Source organism: Suncus etruscus, chromosome 14 (assembly GCF_024139225.1).
Source record: "Suncus etruscus isolate mSunEtr1 chromosome 14, mSunEtr1.pri.cur, whole genome shotgun sequence".
NCBI lineage: Eukaryota > Metazoa > Chordata > Mammalia > Eulipotyphla > Soricidae > Suncus > Suncus etruscus.
Window position 1 is genome coordinate 86,319,640 of NC_064861.1, and position 20,016 is coordinate 86,339,655.

General features: G+C 53.1%; 2 protein-coding genes across 2 annotated transcripts in view; one reads left to right on the forward strand and one right to left on the reverse strand.

Annotated features, from left to right (window-relative positions):
• The window catches only part of CIC (capicua transcriptional repressor), a 356,202-nt gene that overhangs the window by 24,027 nt on the left and 312,159 nt on the right, over positions 1-20,016 (forward strand). The gene's annotated exons all lie outside the window — the stretch shown is intronic.
• Positions 16,602-19,871, reverse strand: RABAC1 (Rab acceptor 1). The gene is made up of 5 exons (XM_049787217.1): positions 19,722-19,871; positions 19,212-19,424; positions 18,549-18,646; positions 16,931-17,032; positions 16,602-16,844 (listed from the first exon to the last, which is right to left on the reverse strand). The coding sequence occupies exons 1-5, from the start codon at positions 19,775-19,777 to the stop codon at positions 16,756-16,758; spliced, it is 558 nt and encodes a 185-aa protein (XP_049643174.1). The 5' UTR covers positions 19,778-19,871; the 3' UTR covers positions 16,602-16,755.

Sequence of the window (20,016 nt, forward strand, 5' to 3'; positions counted from 1 at the left end):
CCCTGGGGTGGATATTTATGCAAATCTGGATGTGGGGGACTTTGGGGCTGGCCCGGGGGTTCTGGTTTTTGTGCCTCCCTGTAGGTCTGACAGTCCTGCCTGAGTCCCTGCACTCTCAGTCTGGGTGGCTCCGTCAGACCGAGGGGATCAGTTGGGCGAAGGAAAAGGGGGGTGGCCCCTCCCGGGGAAGAGTTGCCAGAAGTGGGACCAGGCTGGGAAGAGAAGAGAGGAGGCGAAAGCCACTGCCAGAGAGACAGGACAGCAGCGACCGGGGGCGCAAGCGCCTGGGAGCTGGGGGGGCCGCGGTGGGCGCCTGGGCCGGAGCGGGTGATCAATATTCGATTTAGGTTTTAATTCCGGGGCTTTCGGAGCCTGTCAGCCCTGATGTATGAGCTCACACCGGGGCCGCCCAGCCACCCACCCCTGGGTTGCCCGTGGCCTGGTGGCCGGTCCTGGTCCCAGCTCCCTGGCCCAAGGCTGGCAGAGGAAGGGAAAGGGGGGGGTGATGGCCCAGCAAGGGGGGTCAGGGGGGCTGCTCTGGGGAGAGGGCGGGGCCAGTGTACAGGTTCACCTGAGTTCACTGCGGAGTTCAGGCTCCCTCCCCAGTGGAAAGGCAGCTGGAAGGACACAGGAAGGGGACCTGGGTCCTGTCCCCAGGGACACCCCCCCCAGGCCCTCTTCTGCCTCAGGGACACCCTGGTAACCGCCAGTGGACACTATCAAGTGACACATATATCTGACAAGGGGGGCCTATCTCCTTCCCTTGGACTCCTGTCACCTGTGCTGCCATCCCACGCTCAGTCACGGACAAACAGGCACCGACACACACACACACAACTTCCAGGCCCCAGAGGGGAAGAAGTGAGTAAGGGAGGTCTCTGGCAGGTGAGGCTGTCGAGAGAAACTGGGAGAGAGATGGGGTTGGAGGGGTCTGGCGCGGAGGGGAGGCATAAGCTCCCCCTTCTCCAGGGCCCCCAAGCCTGTCTCTCTCTCCCGGGAAGATGGATCCGCCACCCTCCCTGATGACAATGCTGTCTGCGCAAACTTTAATTAACACTTTGAGTTAATTAGTTCGAGATCATTTAGGAGTAAAATGTTTTTATTAGGGAGGCTGCGAGCCTGTTGATGGATGGGGCGCGATTCGCTCTTCCGCCCGCGGGGACAGCCGGTAAACAGAAATCAATCAGGGGCCTCCCAGCCCAGCCCCCCCAATGCCAGGCTCGCAGCCTCAGGCCCAGGAGTCTGGGTTCCAAGCCTCCTGGGCATCCAGGACCCCGGGGCCACCCTAATATCCCTAGTTCCTCCTCCCTCTGGTCCATGCCAAGCACCTCCCCCCTCAGACTCAGTGGTCCATCCCCCAGAACTTCCCTCAGATCTGAGGGTCCAAGTCCCCAGCCTCTTCCCTCAGATCTGGGAATTCCTCCCCAGTTTTTTTCCCCTCAGATTTGGAGGTCCTTCCCCAGCCTTTTCCCTCAGATCTGGGGGTCCAAGTACCCAGCTCTTCCTCAGACTGGGAATTTCTTCCCAGACTCTTCCCTCAGATCTGGGAGTCACTCCCCACTTTCTTTCCTCAGATTTGGGGGTCCTTCTCCAGCCTCTTCCCTCAGATCTGGGAGTCCAGGTCCCCAGTTTCTTCTCTTAGATCTGGGGGTCCAAGTCTCCAGCCTCTTCCCTCAGATCTGGGAATTCCTCCCCAGCCTCTTTCCTCAGATCTGGGGGTCCCTCCCCACTTTCTTTCCTCAGATTTGGGGGTTCATCTCCAACCTCTTCCCTCAGATCTAGGAGTCCACGTCCTAGATCCCTCAGATCTAGGAGTCTCAGGTCTCAGCCTCTTCTCTCAGATCTGGGAGTCCCTCCCCAGCCTCTTCCCTCAGATCTGGGGGTCCAAGTCCCCACCCTCTTCCCTCAGATCTGGGGGCCCAAGTCCCCACCCTCTTCCCTCAGATCTGGGAGTCCAGATCTCTAGCCCCTCCTCCTCAGACCCTAAAGTCCACCCTCCAGTACCACCTCCCTCAGACCCCCGAAGACTCTAGAATCCATCAGAATGCAGAGTTGGGGGGTCAGGGGTCCTCAGGAGCCCCAGACCAGAAAGAAACCCTTCCCTCCCGCTGGGTAGGGGGGTCCACTGTGATGCTGCGGGTGGGGTCATCGCACCCTCCTCTCCATCCCAAGCTCAGCTCCCAACTTGTCTCGGGGCGGCCTGGGCAGGGCGGGGTGGGGCGGGTGGCCGCGGCTTCATCAGGTGTCCGGGCGCGGCGGGGTGGGGTGCGGGGAGGCCGGGCGTCGGGGGGCGGAGGGGCGGGGGTCCCCGGGCCGATAAATCTTCATCAGGCGGCGGCGGGGGGGCCATTAGGCGCTAATGGGAAGATGGAGGGGCCTGTCGGCCGCGCGGGCCGGGCCTCATTTGTCCTGCTTCCCGCTCCATTGGCCGCCGCCCCCCGCCCCGACCCTCCCCCGCCGCGCGCCCCATTTCCGCTGCGAACCTTGGCGGGGGACTTGGGGGGCGGGGATGGGGGTCCCAGGAGCAGCGGGCAGCGGGGGTCCGGGGGCGCTGCCCAGGCCAGGATTAGAACGCAGGCGGCGGGGCTCGAAAGCAGGCGGCGGGGGGCAGAGGATGGGTGAGAAACGGGGAAGTGACAGCTGGAGTGGGGGTCCCCGGAGGAGCTGGCGGGGGGTCCTGGTCCTGGAGAGGTCCAGAGGGGGTCCTGGGTGGAGGGGCGTACGGGTGGCACTGCAGGAACCGGGGCGCATCGCAGTCTGCAGCGGGCGGTGCAGGGTAGGGATGGGGATGGGGGTCTCGGGGCGCATCTGCGCAGGGTGGAAATTGGGGCTGGGGGCGCGCGGGAGTGCGGGAGCGGGCGGCGGCCCCCCGAGACCCCGGCGCGGCCCCCGCCCGCCCGCCGCCGCCGCTCGCGGACTCGCGCCCCCCGCGCGTCCAGTCTGATTTCTCGGCCCATTTTTCTTCCTCTGCTGTCAGTCCGCGCTCGCCCTCCCGCCGCCCGCGGCCCCGCCGCGCTCCGCTTCCCGCGGGAACCCCGCCACCGCCTGCAGCCCCGGGGGCGCAGCCTGGCCCGGCCCGGCCCGCACCGCACCGCACCGCAGGGCCCCGCTCCCACCCCGCCCGGGCCGCGGGGATCTGGGCGTCGCGCCCCCCGCCCACTCCGGCCACCCGCTGTCCCTCTCCCTTGGAGCTATGCAAGAGGAGATGGGCCCTGGGGACTGGCACCCTCGGTTCCCCAAACCCGAAGACCAGGCCTTTAAGAATCCAGCCTCAGGGGCCGGAGAGATAGCATGGAGGTAAGGCGTTTGCCTCTCATGCAGGAGGTCATCGGTTCGAATCCCGGCGTCCCACATGGTCCCCCGTGCCTGCCAGGAGCAATTTCTGAGCCTGGAGCCAGGAATAACCCCTGAGCACTGCCGGGTGTGACCCAAAAACCACACACACACAAAAAAAAAAGAATCCAGCCTCAGTTTCTCCCCTGCGGGTACTCCCACCTTCCACAAGTCCCAAGTAGACTGAACAACCCAACCCCAGTACACGGGCCTAGTCACCCTGACTCAGAAACAGGCACCCTAAATTGGGATGCTGGACCCCAGCTCCATTTACTCCCAAACCTCCTGTCCAAGAACTGATAGGATACAGGAGATAGCTTAGCCCAGTCACCCCCAAACAAGCACCAGAATTTCACAAGTCACTCCTAAATAGACATTTATTTCCCAATACTCAAACAGCCAAACTCTGGCATCAGAGGACCCCAAATTGGCTCCCATAGGCAAACCACTACTAAGCCCCATACCCCTCAAGATGACTCACTCAGATTCTAGACAAATGAAGAGGGGCCCCTGCATGCCCCCAACATGTGCTCAACACTAATGAGGAACCAGGGCTAAAACTCAGTCACCCCAAAACTGAATAGGTCCTGCCTTCCCTGAAGCCTGGGACCTAATGGAATTGGGTGGGACTCAGTCCAAATTTGGGGTCTGGCTTCCACCCTGATTATAACCCCAAGTCAGGCTTTCCCTGATTTGACTTTCACTAATCCAAGATCTGGAACTCAGACCCAGCAAGTTAGCTGGACATTAGTCCTTTCCACACCTTACATCTGGACCCCATTGTGGTGAACCTGAATGACCTACACATTAGGACGACTGGGGTCTCACACGTGCTCCTCAAGTTGGCAAGCCCAACATCTGCTGACTGTTGCATTTCGCCCTTAGGATGGGTTTGGATGGAGAAGGATGGAGGCCTTTATTCTTAGGCCATGGCCACATGGCTCCGCAATCCCCATTCAGTTGGCGGGTCCCAGGTTTAGGTGAACGGCGGAATTAGACTCATCCAGAGAAAAGCATCAGGAAGCATCAACTTTATTCATGCCCTGTCCACCACAGGTGTGGCCTATATCATAACCTTTTAAGCATTCAGCCATTCTTAGCTAGCCCTGTGTCTTAACTCCTTTCAGCCATCTTCCCTTTGACCTCCATGCTGGCCAAAGACCAAAAAGGGGGCCTAATCCCCTCTGGTCAAAGCCTTATCTACCTTTTCCAAGACCCCTCCCAGGAATGGGTGGGGTCTTGCAGGTAAGGTCAAGTTACCTAGGAAGAATGGGTGGGAGATGAGGCTTCAGCTGACCAAAAATCCACACCAGCCACTCTGGTTTGTAAAGGTGAGTGACTCTCTGGGGTTTCACCAGTCTTCCAGTCTCAGTTATCCCCAAAATAGGACTCTGTGAAATGACACTTAGAACTCAGACACTCCCAGGTCAAGACACCCAACCCTAAAGCAGGCAAATCAAGAATCCCCTAAATTTCATATCTGAGACTGCTCCTCAAGAAGTCAATCATCCTAAGCCACATCTTGGGGACCTTGTCATCAGAGAGACTCAAAATTTAGGGTACCTGCCCAAACATTCCTGTTGGGGTTGGTGGTATCCTCCCAAAAGCTCTGATGACATTCTACCTCTAGAGTCCAGCAACGAATATGACCTGCGCTGGGAAAAGGGTCTTTGCTGATGAATTGAAAGAAGGTTCTGGAGATGAGTTATTCCCTGTACCTCTGCACCCCTCGCCAACCAGAAGAACCAGGAAGTCCTGCGTGAGAAACTAAAGGTTTGGTGAAGAAGGTAGAGGTGCCCAGGCCACATGGAAATGGCGCCATCAGAGCCTATAGGAGACCCCAGGGGTTCTCACTGAGGCCTACCCTACAAACAGGCCAGAGTGACCCTGGGTTATGAATTTCCACTCTCTAGAATGACTGAGAACACATGTTGGTGTCATTAACCTCAGTAAGTGACCAGCGTAAGGAACTCACACAGCCCCTACCTATATCTCTAGACCCAGTGACCCCAAATCCTGGGAAGTAGGATCCTTCCATTTTGTGCCCCAACTAGCCTTTATTCATTCCCCACCAGGCTTCTGAATCTCAGCCCACCTGACAAGACCTCAGGAGCCTCAGTTTCTTCACCATATCTCCTCTGTTCCCCAGCTATAAAGCATGGGGGTTCCTAATGGGAGCACAGTTGTCCTCTACACATACAGACCCAACAGCCCACACTGATATCTCAGAGAGAGGCATGTTTACCCCCAGGCAGCCCTGAATACTGACCACCTGGATCCAGGCAGCTGAGCTCCCCTAGGTTTGAGTAAACATGTCAGCAACCCTAGGCAAGTAGATGCATAAGACATCCCCATAACAATACCCCAAACTCTCTTTTTTTCAGTTTTTGGGGCCACATCTGGTGGCACTCAGGGGCTATTCCTGGCTCTGTTCTCAGACATCATTCCTGGAGGGCTCAGGGAATCATATAGGATGCTGGGGATTAAACTTGGGTTGGTCATGTGCAAGGCAAACACTCTCCCTGCTGTGCTATCCCTCTGGCCTCTACCCCAAATTCTTTTTATCCAAATCTGGTACAATGGATCTGAGGGTCAGTTACCACAAAGCTTGGCAAGTAGACCTTGAGGTTCAGGGGACCCTAATTGTATATCCATATTAAGAACTTGGGGTGGGGCTAGGGAGATGGGTCATAGGGCAGGAGAGAAGCTTTGTACCTGGGAGGCTCAGATTCCATCACTAGACCCACCAAGGCCCCAGAGCACTGTCAGGTGTAGGCCTAGAACCAAAGGAAAAAAACAGGGGTCTAGAGCCAGAGCAGTGGCACAAGCGGTAGGGCATTTGCCTTGCACGCACTGACCTAGAATGGACCACAGTTCGATCCCCTGGCATACCTTATGGTCCTCCAAGCCAGGAGCGATTTCTGAGTGCATAGCCAGGAGTAACCCCTGAGAGTCACCAGGTGTGTCCCCCCCAAAAAGGGAAAAAGAACAAAGGAAAACAGCAAGCTCCAGGCTAGGAAGTTTGTCTGTCCATCTGTCTGTCTATCAGTCTACCTACCTATCTTTTTGTTTTCTTTTCGGCCACACTCGGCAATACTCAGGGGTTACTCCTGGATCTATGCTCAGGAATCATTCCTGACGGGTTCAGGGGACCATATAGGATGCCAGAGATTGAGCCCAGGTTAGCTGCATGCAAGGCAAATACCTATTTCACTGTAATATCTCTCCAGCCCCCTCTGTTTATTTTTCTTTTGGGAAACTACACTTGACAGTGCTCAGGGATTTTTCCTAGCTCTGTACTCAAAAATTACTCCTGGTGGACGTGGGGGGACCATATGGAATGTCAGGGATTGAACCCAGGTCAGTCATGTTGTGTACAAGGCAAGTGCCCTACCTGCTGTACTATTGCTCCAGCCCTTATTTTGTGTGTTTTAGGGGTCTACAACTGTTCTGTGCTCAGAGATCATACCTGGTGGTGCTTGGGGGTACCAGGAATTGAACACTGGTCAGCCACGCAAAACAAGTGACCTACCTGTTGTATTATTTTTCTGTATATCTTTCCCTGCCCCCCAAAATAGACCCTATGCTAATATTTTGGGAGTACATTCAGGCATTCAGGGCTTAGTCCGGGCTCTGTGCTCAGGGATCACTCTAGGCACAGCTGTGTGCAAGACAGACACCCTGAAGCCAGAGCGATAGCATATTTGTTTGTATGCAGCTGACCTAGGTTGAATCCCCACCATCCCGTATGGTCCCCTAAGTCTCTCAGGAGTGATTTATGAGCATAGAGCCAGGAATAACTCTTGACCACTGTTGGGGGTGGCCCAAAACCAAAAGACAAACAAAATACAAATACCTGAACTCCAACCTGCCGGCAGCCCCAGCCACCCACCAGTACAAGTACAGCAAGTCTGGACTGAAGAGATAGGACGAGATGAAGACATGTGCTTTGCATCTGATCCCATTAGAATCTCCAGCACCATATCTGTCCCTGAGCATCAGCATGAGTGACATCCCAGACCCTACTAAACACAGAGCGAGTGATATTTCTTGAGCCCTGCTGGGTGTGGCCCCTAATTTAACCCCCCCCCAAGTACTTTAGCAGCCATTCTCAGGCTCCACATCGAATGCTATAGCTTGTCAGTGAGCCCCCTATCTCTGACACCCCCCAAACCAGCATGGGGATACCCAAATTGGATGAGCCCTAAAATATACAGGCCTAGGGTTCCGAAACTTCAGTCTTCTCTAAAGTCATCAGTGGAACCCCAAATTAGTATATGAGCAACCATGGTCACTTCTCCCCACCAAATCAGTCACTGTTCCTAGAGAGCTCAGTCCTGGCAGGACTCAGGGGAACATATGGAGTTGGTCCCACTCATCCCCAAACAAGTGGAGAAGTGGAGCCCTGCAGTAGGGCCTGCTAATGTGGATCCCCAGGACTCTGCTCAGCCATCCCTGGTGTCCCCTGCTATCTCCAGAGAACCCTGTGCCATTGCTGATCTCTAGGGCCGGGCTGTGGCACCCCACCTCAAGGTCATATGGTAACCACTGTCCAGGATTGGCAAGAGGAGCTCCGATCACCCCAAATTCAGTATTGGGAATCCTGCCTCTATCTCCCCAGGGTAGGCGCCTTGGGCCCCAGTTCTTTTCTGTATTTGGTTTTGTTTTTTTATGTTTTTGGGGGCCACACCCAGTGATGCTCAGGGATTACTCCTGGCTATGCACTCAGAAATCACTCCTAGCTTGGGGGACCAAATGGGATGCTGGGTGATCGAACCAAGGTCCTTCCTGGATCAGCTGCATGCAAGGCAAAGGTCCTACCACTGTACTGTTGCTCCAGCCCTGTTTTTTTTCCCCCAGTTATTTTTTTATTTTCTCTCTCTTTTTTTTTTTTTTTTTTTTTGGTTTTTGGGCCACACCCGGCTTTGCTCAGGGGTTACTCCTAGCTGTCTGCTCAGAAATAGCTCCTGGCAGGCACGGGGGACCATATGGGACACCGGGATTTGAACCAACCACCTTTGGTCCTGGATCGGCTGTTTGCAAGGCAAACACCACTATGCCATCTATCCGGGCCCTTATTTTCTCTTTTTTTTCTTTTTTCTTTTTTTTTTTTTTTTTTGACTTTTGGGCCATACCCAAAAGTGGTGCAGGCTTGGGGAACCTTATGGGATGGGATGCTGGGAATCAAACCTGGGTTGGTCTTGGGTTTGCCACATGTAAGGCAAATGCCCTACTGCTGTGCTTCACCCACCATGGGAAGCCTTTGTCTCCTTGACCCAGAATTTGTCACCCCAAAACAGACCTTTTGGAATCTGGTTTTGTCACCCCAAACCAGATACCTGATTCCCCCAAATGAGTGAGCTAATAGCTCTCATCCCACAAGTGAGGTAATAGTTTTCATCTCAGGCTGGACAAGAGGGGTCCTGTCACTGTTACTCTAGAAAACCAGAACAATGTGACCGCCCCAAAAAAAGAAAACCAGAACAAGTGTCTGTTACCCCAAACATGACAGTGGTGAATTGGCAATTCCACACTGTTGAACCAGATCATCAGAATGCAAACAAGGTCCCAGTCTATCACCCCAAACAAGATGACCAGATAGAGGCCCATCTTCGCACCCAGAGTGAGGAGTAGGTCCTCCTTAGCTCAGTTGTTCCACACTGGAAAATTGCAACCCCTGCCCCTGTCCCCCTAAAGGTGGCTCTACATACTCTTTGATTGTAAAGTCCCACTAGAACATCATCTATCACCCCCACTCAACTGAACCCCTGTTTTTCCAATCAGGCTTTTGTCCCTTTGATGACATATCAAGCACTCCAATTTTGGTTACCCCCAAACTCTCACTTCAAAGTCATCAGGGAAAGAATAGGTAGGGATATGGGCTTCAGTTCCAACCCCCACAGAAATTCCTGGACTAAGCATATGATAGCATCAAGTCTGCGGTCTCATCATGAAATTCGGAGTCTGACCGTCAGATCTGGGGTGTCATCATAAGATCCTAGGTCCAGCCATCAGACCTGGGGCCAGGAGTGCGTCACCTTGGGGTTCATCAGGCTTAGACTCCAGCCACTGCTCCAGCTCAGGCTGCTGCCCTGCCCACCAGCAGTCACCTCCCTGTTCACATCCACTCCAGGCCAGGGGCAAAGAGGACGCAGGACCCATCACTCCTCTGTCTCCCCTGGGAATTTTGAGGTCAAACATGTCCTTTCTGCACCCTGGCTGGGACTGAACCCTGACCAAGGAGCAGGGTTTGGGCTCTCCTGGTCTGGGTCTATCTCTCCTCAGCTGGGAGACACGCAGGAAGAACTTTGCCGCCCCCTGGTGTCCATTACTGGAAGTGCGCCCTTGGTGACTAGGCTCAGAGCGCGCACACCAGGACCAAGATTGGGGCGTTCCCTTCTTGCTGACCTCAAAGTTCTCTTTGGCCTCCTGCTCAGGTCAGTTACAAAGCCCCGGCCCTTGTCTTCTACAATATGTTTCTAGGGACAGAGAGATACTACAGTGAGTAGAATGCTTGCCTTGCACGCAGGGAACCCAGGCTCAGTGCCCTGTATCCCTGCACCCCATTAGGTGTAATTCTTTTTTTTTTTTTTTTTTTGGTTTTTGGGTCACACCCAGCAGTGCTCAGGGGTTACTCCTGGCTCCAGGCTCAGAAATCGCTCCTGGCAGGCACGGGGGACCATATGGGACGCCGGGATTCGAACCGATGACCTCCTTCATGGAAGGCAAACGTCTTACCTCCATGCTATCTCTCCGGTCCTCCTCCCCCCCCCTTTTTTTTTTTTGTTTTTTGGGTCACACCGGCAGTTCTCAGGGTTTACTCCTGCTCTATGCTCAGAAATCGCTCCTGGCAGGCTCGAGGGACCATATGGGATGCCGGGATTTGAACCACTGTCCTTATGCATCTAAGGCAAAAGCCTTACAGCTGTGCTATCTTTCCTAGGTGTGATTCTTGAATGCAGAGTCAGGAGTAATCCCAGAGCATCCTCAGGTCTGACCCAAAAGCAAAACAACCAGAATCTGCTTCTTCGCCCCCCTTTTATTTATTTTTTTTGGTGGGGGGCATGCGTAGCAGTGCTCAGGGATTACTTCTGGCTCTGCACTCAGAAATTACTCCTAGTAGGTTTGGGGGACCTAATGGAATGCCAGGGATCTAACCTGGGTTAGCTGAGTGCAAGCCCCTTATCTGCTGTGCTATCGCTCTAGCCCTTTCTCTGTCCCTTTGCTCTGTTTCATGCCCCTGCTGTTGGATTCACCCTCCTTGGTCTGACATCCACTAGCCTAACCCCAAACCCCCCAAAACCCAAAGTATATTTCTCATTCTTTCATTTCTTTTTTGACTGTGGTAGCAGACATGAAATACTTCAAGATAGCAGGCAGGGCTCCTTGCATGAGAGACATGAGCACTAATTACCCTTATGTACATCTTTGCTCCCTCTGTTTTTTATCATTAAGACAAAAATAAAATAAAACATAGGGCCAGAGCAATAGCACAACAGATGGGGCATTTATCCTGCATGCAGCCTGCCCTGGATCTACCTGGGTTTGATCCCCGGCATCCCTCATGTCCCCCAAGCCTGTCAGGAGAATTTTTTTCTTATTAAGTTCTTCTTTACATTAATATACAAGTATGATTGTAGTTAGGTTTCAGTCATGTAAAGAATACCCCCTTCACCAGTGCAACATTCCCACCACCAATGTCCCAAATCTCCCTCCATCCCACCCCACCCCCACCTATACTCCAGAAAGGCTTTCCAGTTCCCTCATTCATTCACATGATTATGGTAATTCTCTGTGTAGTTATTTCTATAACTGCACTCACCATTCTTTGTGGTGCGCTTCATGAAGTGAGCTGGAAGTTCCAGCCCTCTTCTCATTGTCTCTGAGGATTGTTGCAAAAATGACTTTTATTTTTCTTAAAACCCATAGATGAGTGAGACTATTCTGCGTCTCTCTCTTCAGGAGAATTTCTGAACACAGAGCCAGGAGTAACCCCTGAGCCCTCAAGGTATGACCTAAAAACAAAAACAAAAACAAAATGGTGGGGCTGGAGTAATAGTACATTGGGAAGGGCATTTTGTGTGTGTGTGTGTGGTTTTTTGGGTCACACCCGGCAGTGCTCAGGGGTTATTCCTGGCTCCAGGCTCAGAAATTGCTTCTGGCAGGCATGGGGGACCATCTGAGATGCCAGGATTCGAACCGATGACCTCCTACATGAAAGACAAACACCTTACCTCCATGCTATCTCTCCGGCCCCGGGAAGGGCATTTTTGAACACAGTCAACCCGGATTCAATTCCAGAATCACTCCTGGTGGGCTCAGGGGACCATTTCAATGCCGAGAATGGAATCCAAGTTAGCTGTGTGCAAGGCAAGTGCCCACCCCGCTATACTATATGGGTTATCCTTATACAACAAGGGCTGACAATTAAGTAGCTACATATTTTATCATCTTATTTAGCCAGAAGCTTGCCTCCAATTACCATTCACAGTATTTAATGACCTGATGAAAAACTGTATCCAAGGGCCAGAGCGATATCACAGCAGAAGGGCATTTGCCTTGCACACAGCTGATCCAGGATGGATGATGGTTTGAATCCCATTATCCCATATGGTCCCTCAAGCCTGCCAAGAGCATTTTCTTTTGATGGTTTTTGGGTCACACCTGGCATGGCTCAGGAGTTAATCCTGGCTCTGCACTCAGAAATCGCCCCTGGCAGGCTTGGGGGACCATATGGGATACTGGGATTCGAACCACTATTCGGCTGCATGCAAGGCAAACACACTACCGATGTGCTATCTCTCCTGCCACCAGCCAGGAACATTTTTTGAGCGCTCAGCCAGGAGTAACCCCTGAGCACCGTCGAATGTGACCCAAAAACAAACAAACAAAAAGAAAAGAAAACTGTATCAGGGCATCAAAGCAAATCTAAGCTCCATTTATTCTTTTCTTGTTTTGTTTTTGGGGGCTCATGCCCAGAAATGCTCAGGACATACTCCTGGCTCTGAGCTCAGGGATCACTCTTGGCAGGACTTGGAGGGCCCTAAGGGTACTGAGTATCAAACCCAAGTCAGCTGCATGCAAGGAAAATGTTATACTATTGTTCTGGCCTCTAAGATCCCTCCAATCTAACGCTTCCATGAAACCTTTCTGCTGTTTGTGAAGTTTACTAGAATATTCTGCCCCAAAGGAGGTTTCTTTTCTTTTCTTTTCTTTTCTTTCTTTCTTTTTTTTTTTTTTTTTGTCACACCGACTACGCTCAGGGGTTACTTCTGGCTCTACACTCAGAAATTGCTCCTGGCAGGCTCGGGGAACCCTATGGGATGCGGGATTCGAACCACTGTCCTGCATGCACGGCAAATGCCCTACCCCCATACTATCTCTCCAGCCCCTTTTTTCTTTCTTTTTAGTTTTTGGGCCATACCCGGCAGGGGTTACTCCTGACTCTGAGCCCAGAAATTACTCCTGTCTGGGGACCAAATGGGATGCCAGGGATTGAACCTGGGTCAGCCATATGTAAGGCAAACATCCTACCTGCTGTGCTATCGCCCCCACCATCACCTTGTTAAACCTCCCTCAATAGGTTCTGTCCATCAGCCTGGCAGCAGAAGCTGTGTGACCAGGGAGCCGAAGCGATAGCACAGTGGTTGGGTGTTTGCCTTGCATGCAGCCAATCCAGGATGGACAGTGGTTTGAATCCCGATATCCCATATGGTCCCCCAAGCCAGGAGCAATTTCTGAGCACATAGCCAGGAGTAACCCCTGAGCACCACGGGGTGTGGCCCCCCAAAAGAACCTGTGTGACCCCCACCCAATTCGTTTCCTGTTCCCCCAACAATTGGTCACAACAAGGCTTCCTTACAGAGCCTGTCAACCTCAGGCCCTTTGCACTGACTTATCCTTCAGGCTGCCACTTGCTCTGCCCAATCCCCTTCTGTCCCCACTAATCCTCCTGCACTCAGGAGTGTGTTGAGCACTGTTCCTGGGGCAAGCCCTGAGTCTGCAGTCTAAGAATATGGAGAAGGGCTTTGTGTGTGTGTGTGTGTGTGTGTGTGTGTGTGTGTGTGTGTGTGTGCTGTTTCCCCGGCATCTAAACCTGCAGAACCCTCCTTCCCCAGGTACTTCATAGGTTCAGTTTAATCACATTTTTTGTTCTTTATTTATAGTGGTTTGGGAGTAGGGAGCTGCAGCTGTTCCTGGGGATACTTGGGTAAATGATGCTCTGTGCTCAGGGACCACAAGGACTATACTTACTTGGGGGAGCACGTGATACCAAACCCCACATGTGCAGAGCATGTGTTCTACCACTGGACCCACCTCCCTGACCCCAGTTTTTGTTTGTTTTTGGGCCACACCTGGTGGCACTCAGGGATTACTCCTGGCTCTGCACTCAGGAGTCACTCTAGGCAGGCTCAGGGGACCATATGGGATGCTGGGGATCGAACCTGGGTTGATCTGTGCAAAGCAAATGCCCTCAGTTACCGCTCTGGCCCTTCAACCACATTTTTTTTTTTTTTTTGCCTTGCAAGTAGAAATGGAGTGAGGGTGATGTGATTCTGAGCAGAGTTCAGACAGCCCAAGGGCCATGTACAGTTATAAATGATGAACAAGAATGGATAGTTGAATGCTTGGGCAGCAGGTGGTCACCTGGTCAGCCATATGAAGCTGGGAATCAAACCCAGGTTGGTCATATGCAAGGCAAGTACCCTACCTGATGTTCTATTGCTCTGACCTTCTGTTTTGTTTTGGGCCACACCCAGTGGTACTCAGGAGTTATGCCTGGCTTTGCACTTAGAAATCACTCCTGGTAGTCTGGGGGCGGGGGGACACCATATGGGAGACCAGGAATCAAACCTTGGTCCGTTCCAGTTTGGTCATGTGCAAGTCAAACGACCTACCATTGTGCTATCACTCTGGCCACCTTAATTGTATTTCTAAATGGCCCACATGACATGGTACCCTGAGCACATCTGGGAGCAAAACCCAAGCATTGAATTGGGAATATCACCAAACACCGCAAGCTGTAGTCATTCTCTACCTAAAAATAAATAAATAAATAAATAAATAAATAAATAAATAAATCTTGAAAATAGTTATTTAGGGCCCAGAGAGATAGCACAGCGGCGTTCGCCTTGCAAGCAGCCGATCCAGGACCAAAGGTGGTTGGTTCGAATCCCGGTGTCCCATATGGTCCCCTGTGCCTGCCAGGAGCTATTTTTGAGCAGACAGCCAGGAGTAACCCCTGAGCACCGCCGGGTGTGGCCCAAAAACCAAAATAATAATAATAATAATAATAATAATAATAAAAGAAAATAGTCATTTATATGAGTACAGCCGAAATAGTATCAACCCCCAAGCAAAATAAAGGGGCCAGAGCAAAAGCCTTGAAGGTGTATTGTATGTCTTGCAAACAGTTGATCCAAGTTCATCTATGACACCCCATAGTATCTCCTGAGTCTGCCAGGAGTAATTTCTGAGCACAGAGATGAGAGAAACCCTGAACACTGGCAGGTGTGGAAGAAAAAATGCAAAGTAGTATCCCAAACCCCAACTTCTCTCCCAAAAGGGCTCTTTCTTCATGTCTTTTGAGGACTTCAGCATTTCCCATTATAGGAAAGGCCTTAGCACCTGAGCTCATTTTGGAGGTGCCCGACGCAGAACCAGGGCCTTGTATATTAGGGTGTGCTGTACCACAGGGTTGAATCCTAATCCCGCTTACTTACCTGGTCAGGACACCCGGAAGCTCCTGGGACCCCAAGTCTGGAGCCTCACATTTTTCTGTCGTAGGGGCTGGGTAGGGCATTTGTCTTGCACACAGCAGGCCTGGGACGAACCCAGGTTCGATCCCTAGCATTCCATTTTTGTCTCCCAAGCCTGCCAGGAGAGATTTTTGAGCATAGAGCCAGGAGTAATCTCTGAGCACCCCTGGGTTTGGCCCCCCCCCCAAATATTTTTTTCCTGTAGCAGTGCCAGGTGCCCCATATGGTGGATGGTCAATAGACCCTCCACACTCTGGGTAAATTGTTTTGTTTGTTTTTTTGGGCCACACCGGTGACACTCAGGGTTTACTCCTGGCTCTGTGCTCAGAAATCACACCTGGCTTGGGGGACCATATGGACGCCAGGGATTGAACCTAGGTCCATCCTGGGTCAGCCACATGCAAGGCAAACGCCCTACTGCTGTGCTATTGCTCCGGCCCTATCACACTCAGGGTGAAACCAAAGCCCCTTAGCACACTAGGTTCCCAATGCCTCAGCCTGGCCACAAACTCCCGCAAGGCCCCATCATTTCTTTGGCCCCCCAAGCACAGGCCCCCGCCCCTTATGGGTCAGCCTCTTTGCTGGGCCCACCCAGGTTCTCTTCCTATTGGCCTTGGATGCTGGCTTTGTAATGTGTGGGGCTCCAGAATCTTCTCTGAAAAGCAGGTTCACCTAATCCAGAGAAGCCAGCTTACATAGTTGGGAAGTTGGATCTCTGGGAAAGCAGGTCTCCTCACTTCTTAATAAATGGCTCAGGGGACCATGGTGTGAGTCTAAGGTTCCAGCCTTTGAGCTGTCTCTTGGCAGGACACAGTTCTAAACTGCATATATGACACAGGGTTTTTTTTTTGTTTGTTTGTTTGTTTGGTTGTTTGGTTTTTAGGGCCACACCCATTTGATGCTCAGGGGTTACTCCTGGCTAAGCACTCAGAAATTGCCCCTGCCTTGGGGGGACCATATTTACACCGGGGGATCAAACCACTGTCCTTCCTTGGCTAGCGCTTACAAGGCAGACACCTTGCCTCTAGTGCGACCTCACCACCCGACACAGGGTTTTTTTGTTTTGTTTTGTTTTGCTTTTTGGGTTACACCCGGTGAAGCTCAGAGGTTACTCCTGGCTATACGCTCAGAAATCCCTCCTGGCTTGAGGGACCATATAGGACACCAGGGGATCGAATCATGCCCTACCACTTGTGCCACCGCTCTGGCCAAGTTTTTGTTTTATTCTTGTTTGTTTCTGGGCTACAACTAGCAGTGTTCAGGGGTTACTCCTGGTTCTGTGCTCAGAAATCACTCATGGCAGGCTCGGGGTATCCTATGGAATGTCAGGGATCAAACCCAGGTTGGCCGTATGCAAGGCAAACACCCTCTCTACTGTGCTATAGCTCCAGGCCCTAGTTTGTTTTGTTTGTTGGTTTTGGGGGTCACCCTCATTTCTGCAACTCTGCAATCTCCTCCATTCTCCCTCCCCCCTCCCCAGCACCAAGAAGAGCCTGGAGCACACAGAGGTGGAATGACAAGTGTAGATTTTACTTCTGGAGCTGCATTCCTTGCCTCACTAGTCGTGGGGCAGGGCCTCAGGTGTGGGGCAGCAGAGTCATCAGGGTCCAGGAATGACTGGGGTGACCAGGGTAGGGGGGTGCTAGCCGGTCCTGGGGGACGCCTACACGGGTTCCATCTGCAGCTCCTCCCCATCCACGGGCTCAATCTGGTGGAAGGCTGCGTGGGAGCCGATGACCACGAGGGTGGCTCCTGCAAGAACAACAAACAGTTCAGGGCTGCCCCTCCGGGGTCCCCTCCACCCAGCCCTGCCCCCCCCCCCAGACCCTAGAACTCACCCAGGACCCAGAAGACAGCTGAGCCTGCGCCTGCCAGCCAGAAGAAAGGAAAGGAGACACCTCCGGCCAATGCATACTGATGGGCTGGGGACACCTCACGGCCTGGGAGGAGAGGATATGAGGGTGGCTGGCCCACTTAGTGCCTTCTCTAAGATGACCTTACCGTTCCCCTGAACTCCTGTCAGAAACTCTGGGAGACTAAGTTTAAAGTCTAAATTCTTCATCCAGCCCAACCCAGCAGCCAGCACATCTTCAGGCCCTGCCCCCCACCCTTCACCCACTTCTTTCAGAAAGTTCCTGGCTCCCTTGTGTTCCTTGACCCCTGCCACCATGGAGGGGCTCTCCTCCTTCAATCTGTTCTCAATGACCAGGAGTATCAAACTAGAGCCCCAAGGACTCAGTCTGACTATGAATGTGTTTTTGGGGTCCACCAGAGGCTGATTTGTGGCAGACAGAAATATGGGATTTTTGGCTCTCTAATGTGAACTCAGATCCAAGGGACAGGAACATAGACCTTCCCTTTCCCCTCTGAAAAGTAGGTTTTTGTTTTTGTTTTTGTAGTTTTTGGGTCACACCCGGTAGCGCTCAGAGGTTACTTCTGGCTCTGCGCTCAGAAATCGTTCTTGGAGAGATAGCATGGAGGTAAGGCATTTGCCTTGCATGCAGAAGGACGGTGGTTCAAATCCCGGCATCCCATATGGTCCCCTGAGCCTGCCAGGAACAATTTCTGAGCGTGGGACCAGGAATAATCCCTGAGCGCTGCCGGTGTGACCCAAAAAACAACAACAACAACAAAAGAAATCGCTCCTGGCCAGCTCAGGGGACCATATGAAATGCCGGGATTCGAACTGGGGATCTGTCCTGTGTTGGTGGCCTGCAAGACAAACGCCCTACCGCTGAAAAGTAGCAGAATTTTTGCAGCCCTGAATGGAGGGGACGGAAACAAGTCTAGAATGGGGTAATGTCGCCACCTGGTGTCCAAGAGGGGTATCAGCAGCTTCCGTTTCCACCCAGGGAGGGTGAGCAGGGGAAGTTTGTTTTGTTTTTGTTTTTTGGAGAGCCACACCCGGCAGTGCTCCTGGCTCTGCACTCAGTAACCACTCCTGACAGTGCTTGGAAGATCATATGGGATGCCAGGATCAAATTTGAGTGGACTACCTTACAACAAACAGCTCTTTTGGTTTTGTTTTGTTTTTTGTTTTCCGTTTTTTTGGCCACACCCGGCGGTGCTCAGGGGTTACTCCTGGCTGTCTGCTCAGAAATAGCTCCTGGCAAGCACGGGGGACCATATGGGACACAGGGATTCGAACCAACCACCTTTGGTCCTGGATTGGCTGCTTGCAAGGCAAACGCTGCTGTGCTATCTCTCCAGGCCCACAACAAACAGCTTTCTCGCTCTCCCTCTCCTCTCTCTCTAGTCCCCGAGGAATGGGGAAGTTTATAGGACAAGAGAGCCCAATGTGGAGAGGATGTCCACTTGAAAAATCCAACTTCCAGGCCTCAGCCAGGATGGGGTATCGGCCTGCTGAGTTCTAAGAGATCTGGTTGTGGGACCAGGTTGGATTTAGCTCTGGGCGGAGACACAGGTTTTCGGGCAGACAGGATGTGGATTACGCACCAAAGAGTATGAACTTGGATTGCAGAGTGCGCAGGTAGAGGATGTAACAGGCACCAAAGAAGACGGCTAGGGCCACCAGCAGCATGGGGGACGTCAGCCTGTAGGAGAGCGGGAAGCACTTGTCAGGGGGCTCGGCCCACCAGGAGGACCCTCACACTCTTAGATGGACACAGCTTAGGGCCAGCATGAGAAGGTCACATGTAATCAAACCGTGTAACTGTGTCCTGGTCCAGTTATATAGCTATAGGGACTTGTTATTATTTAAAGAAAGAAAAGAAAAGCCTGGCAGGTATCCAGGGAAGCTGCCTGGGACTGGAGAACATACTCTGCACCCTGAAGCCCTTGATTTTATCTTTGGACCACAAACTGGGAGGAGCCCTGGGGGACCGTTTAGCTTGCAGCACTGCTAGGGAGGCCCTAGATTAAAAAACAAACAAATAAAACAGAAAACAACCTATAAACACACACACAAAAGACCTTGTAGAGCTGAGCCCGTTTTGGGTTTCCATCCTGCAGGACAAACCCTGGAGCACCACTGCTCACAAGTCAGCAAAACCAAGGGAAAATTCAGAGCAGGGCCTGGGCAAGTGAGCAGAGGGACTGGGTGCTGGGTGCTGAGTGAGGGGTGCGCATTCCCGGGGTGCTGGCCTGGGTAACACTCACACGCAGTAGAGGATGAGGCCCAGGAACACGAAGACGTAGTTGCTCTGGTAAAACTCCACATTGCGGACCAGGCGCTGGCACAGCTCGCCCAGGTTGCGGGGCCTGGAGAAGCGCTTCTGGTCCACTAAGGGGCCCCAGGGCCTGATGGTGGCCCGGCGCTGCTCCAGCCACTCCCGGCCCACGTTCGAGGGGATCAGTTTGGGCAGCAGGTTCCTGGGGGATCAGACAGACGGGGTGGGTCGGATCGTGGGGGGGGGTGGCAGGGATGGCATCAGGACCACCCCGAAATCCCCACCCTGGCCAGCAGCAAGAAGGCATAAAGGGGTGTTGGGGACCAGATTCAGGGACTTGGATGAAGTGGAGGATCCGAGGAAGGCTCAGACTCCAGGGATCTGGACTCTGGCTCCGGGGTCCGAGGATGGAGTGAATGTTTTGGGGTGCAGTGGGGTGGGATGGGGTGGGGAGGACTCCCGGGTGTGGGATCAGGGGTTCTGGAGCCCGTTTGCTCACTTGGCACTCAGCCCCTCCGCCTCCGCATCCTTCGGCTGGTTCTTCTCGGCCGCCATGTCTGCGTCGGGACGGGCAGCACGAACGCAACGAGCCCCGCACCCCCAAACCCCGCCGGCCCCACCCGAGCCTGGCTCAGCCCCGCAGAGCCAACGTGGCGCCGCCCGGGAGCCACTAGGGGGCGGGCGCTCCGCCGCGGTGCACTCTGGGAGTTGTAGTCCGGGCCCTGTCCGGAGGGTGTGCAGTTCTGGGCTGGCCCGCAGGACAGCTGGGAGACGAGATGGCGAGGAGCCACTAG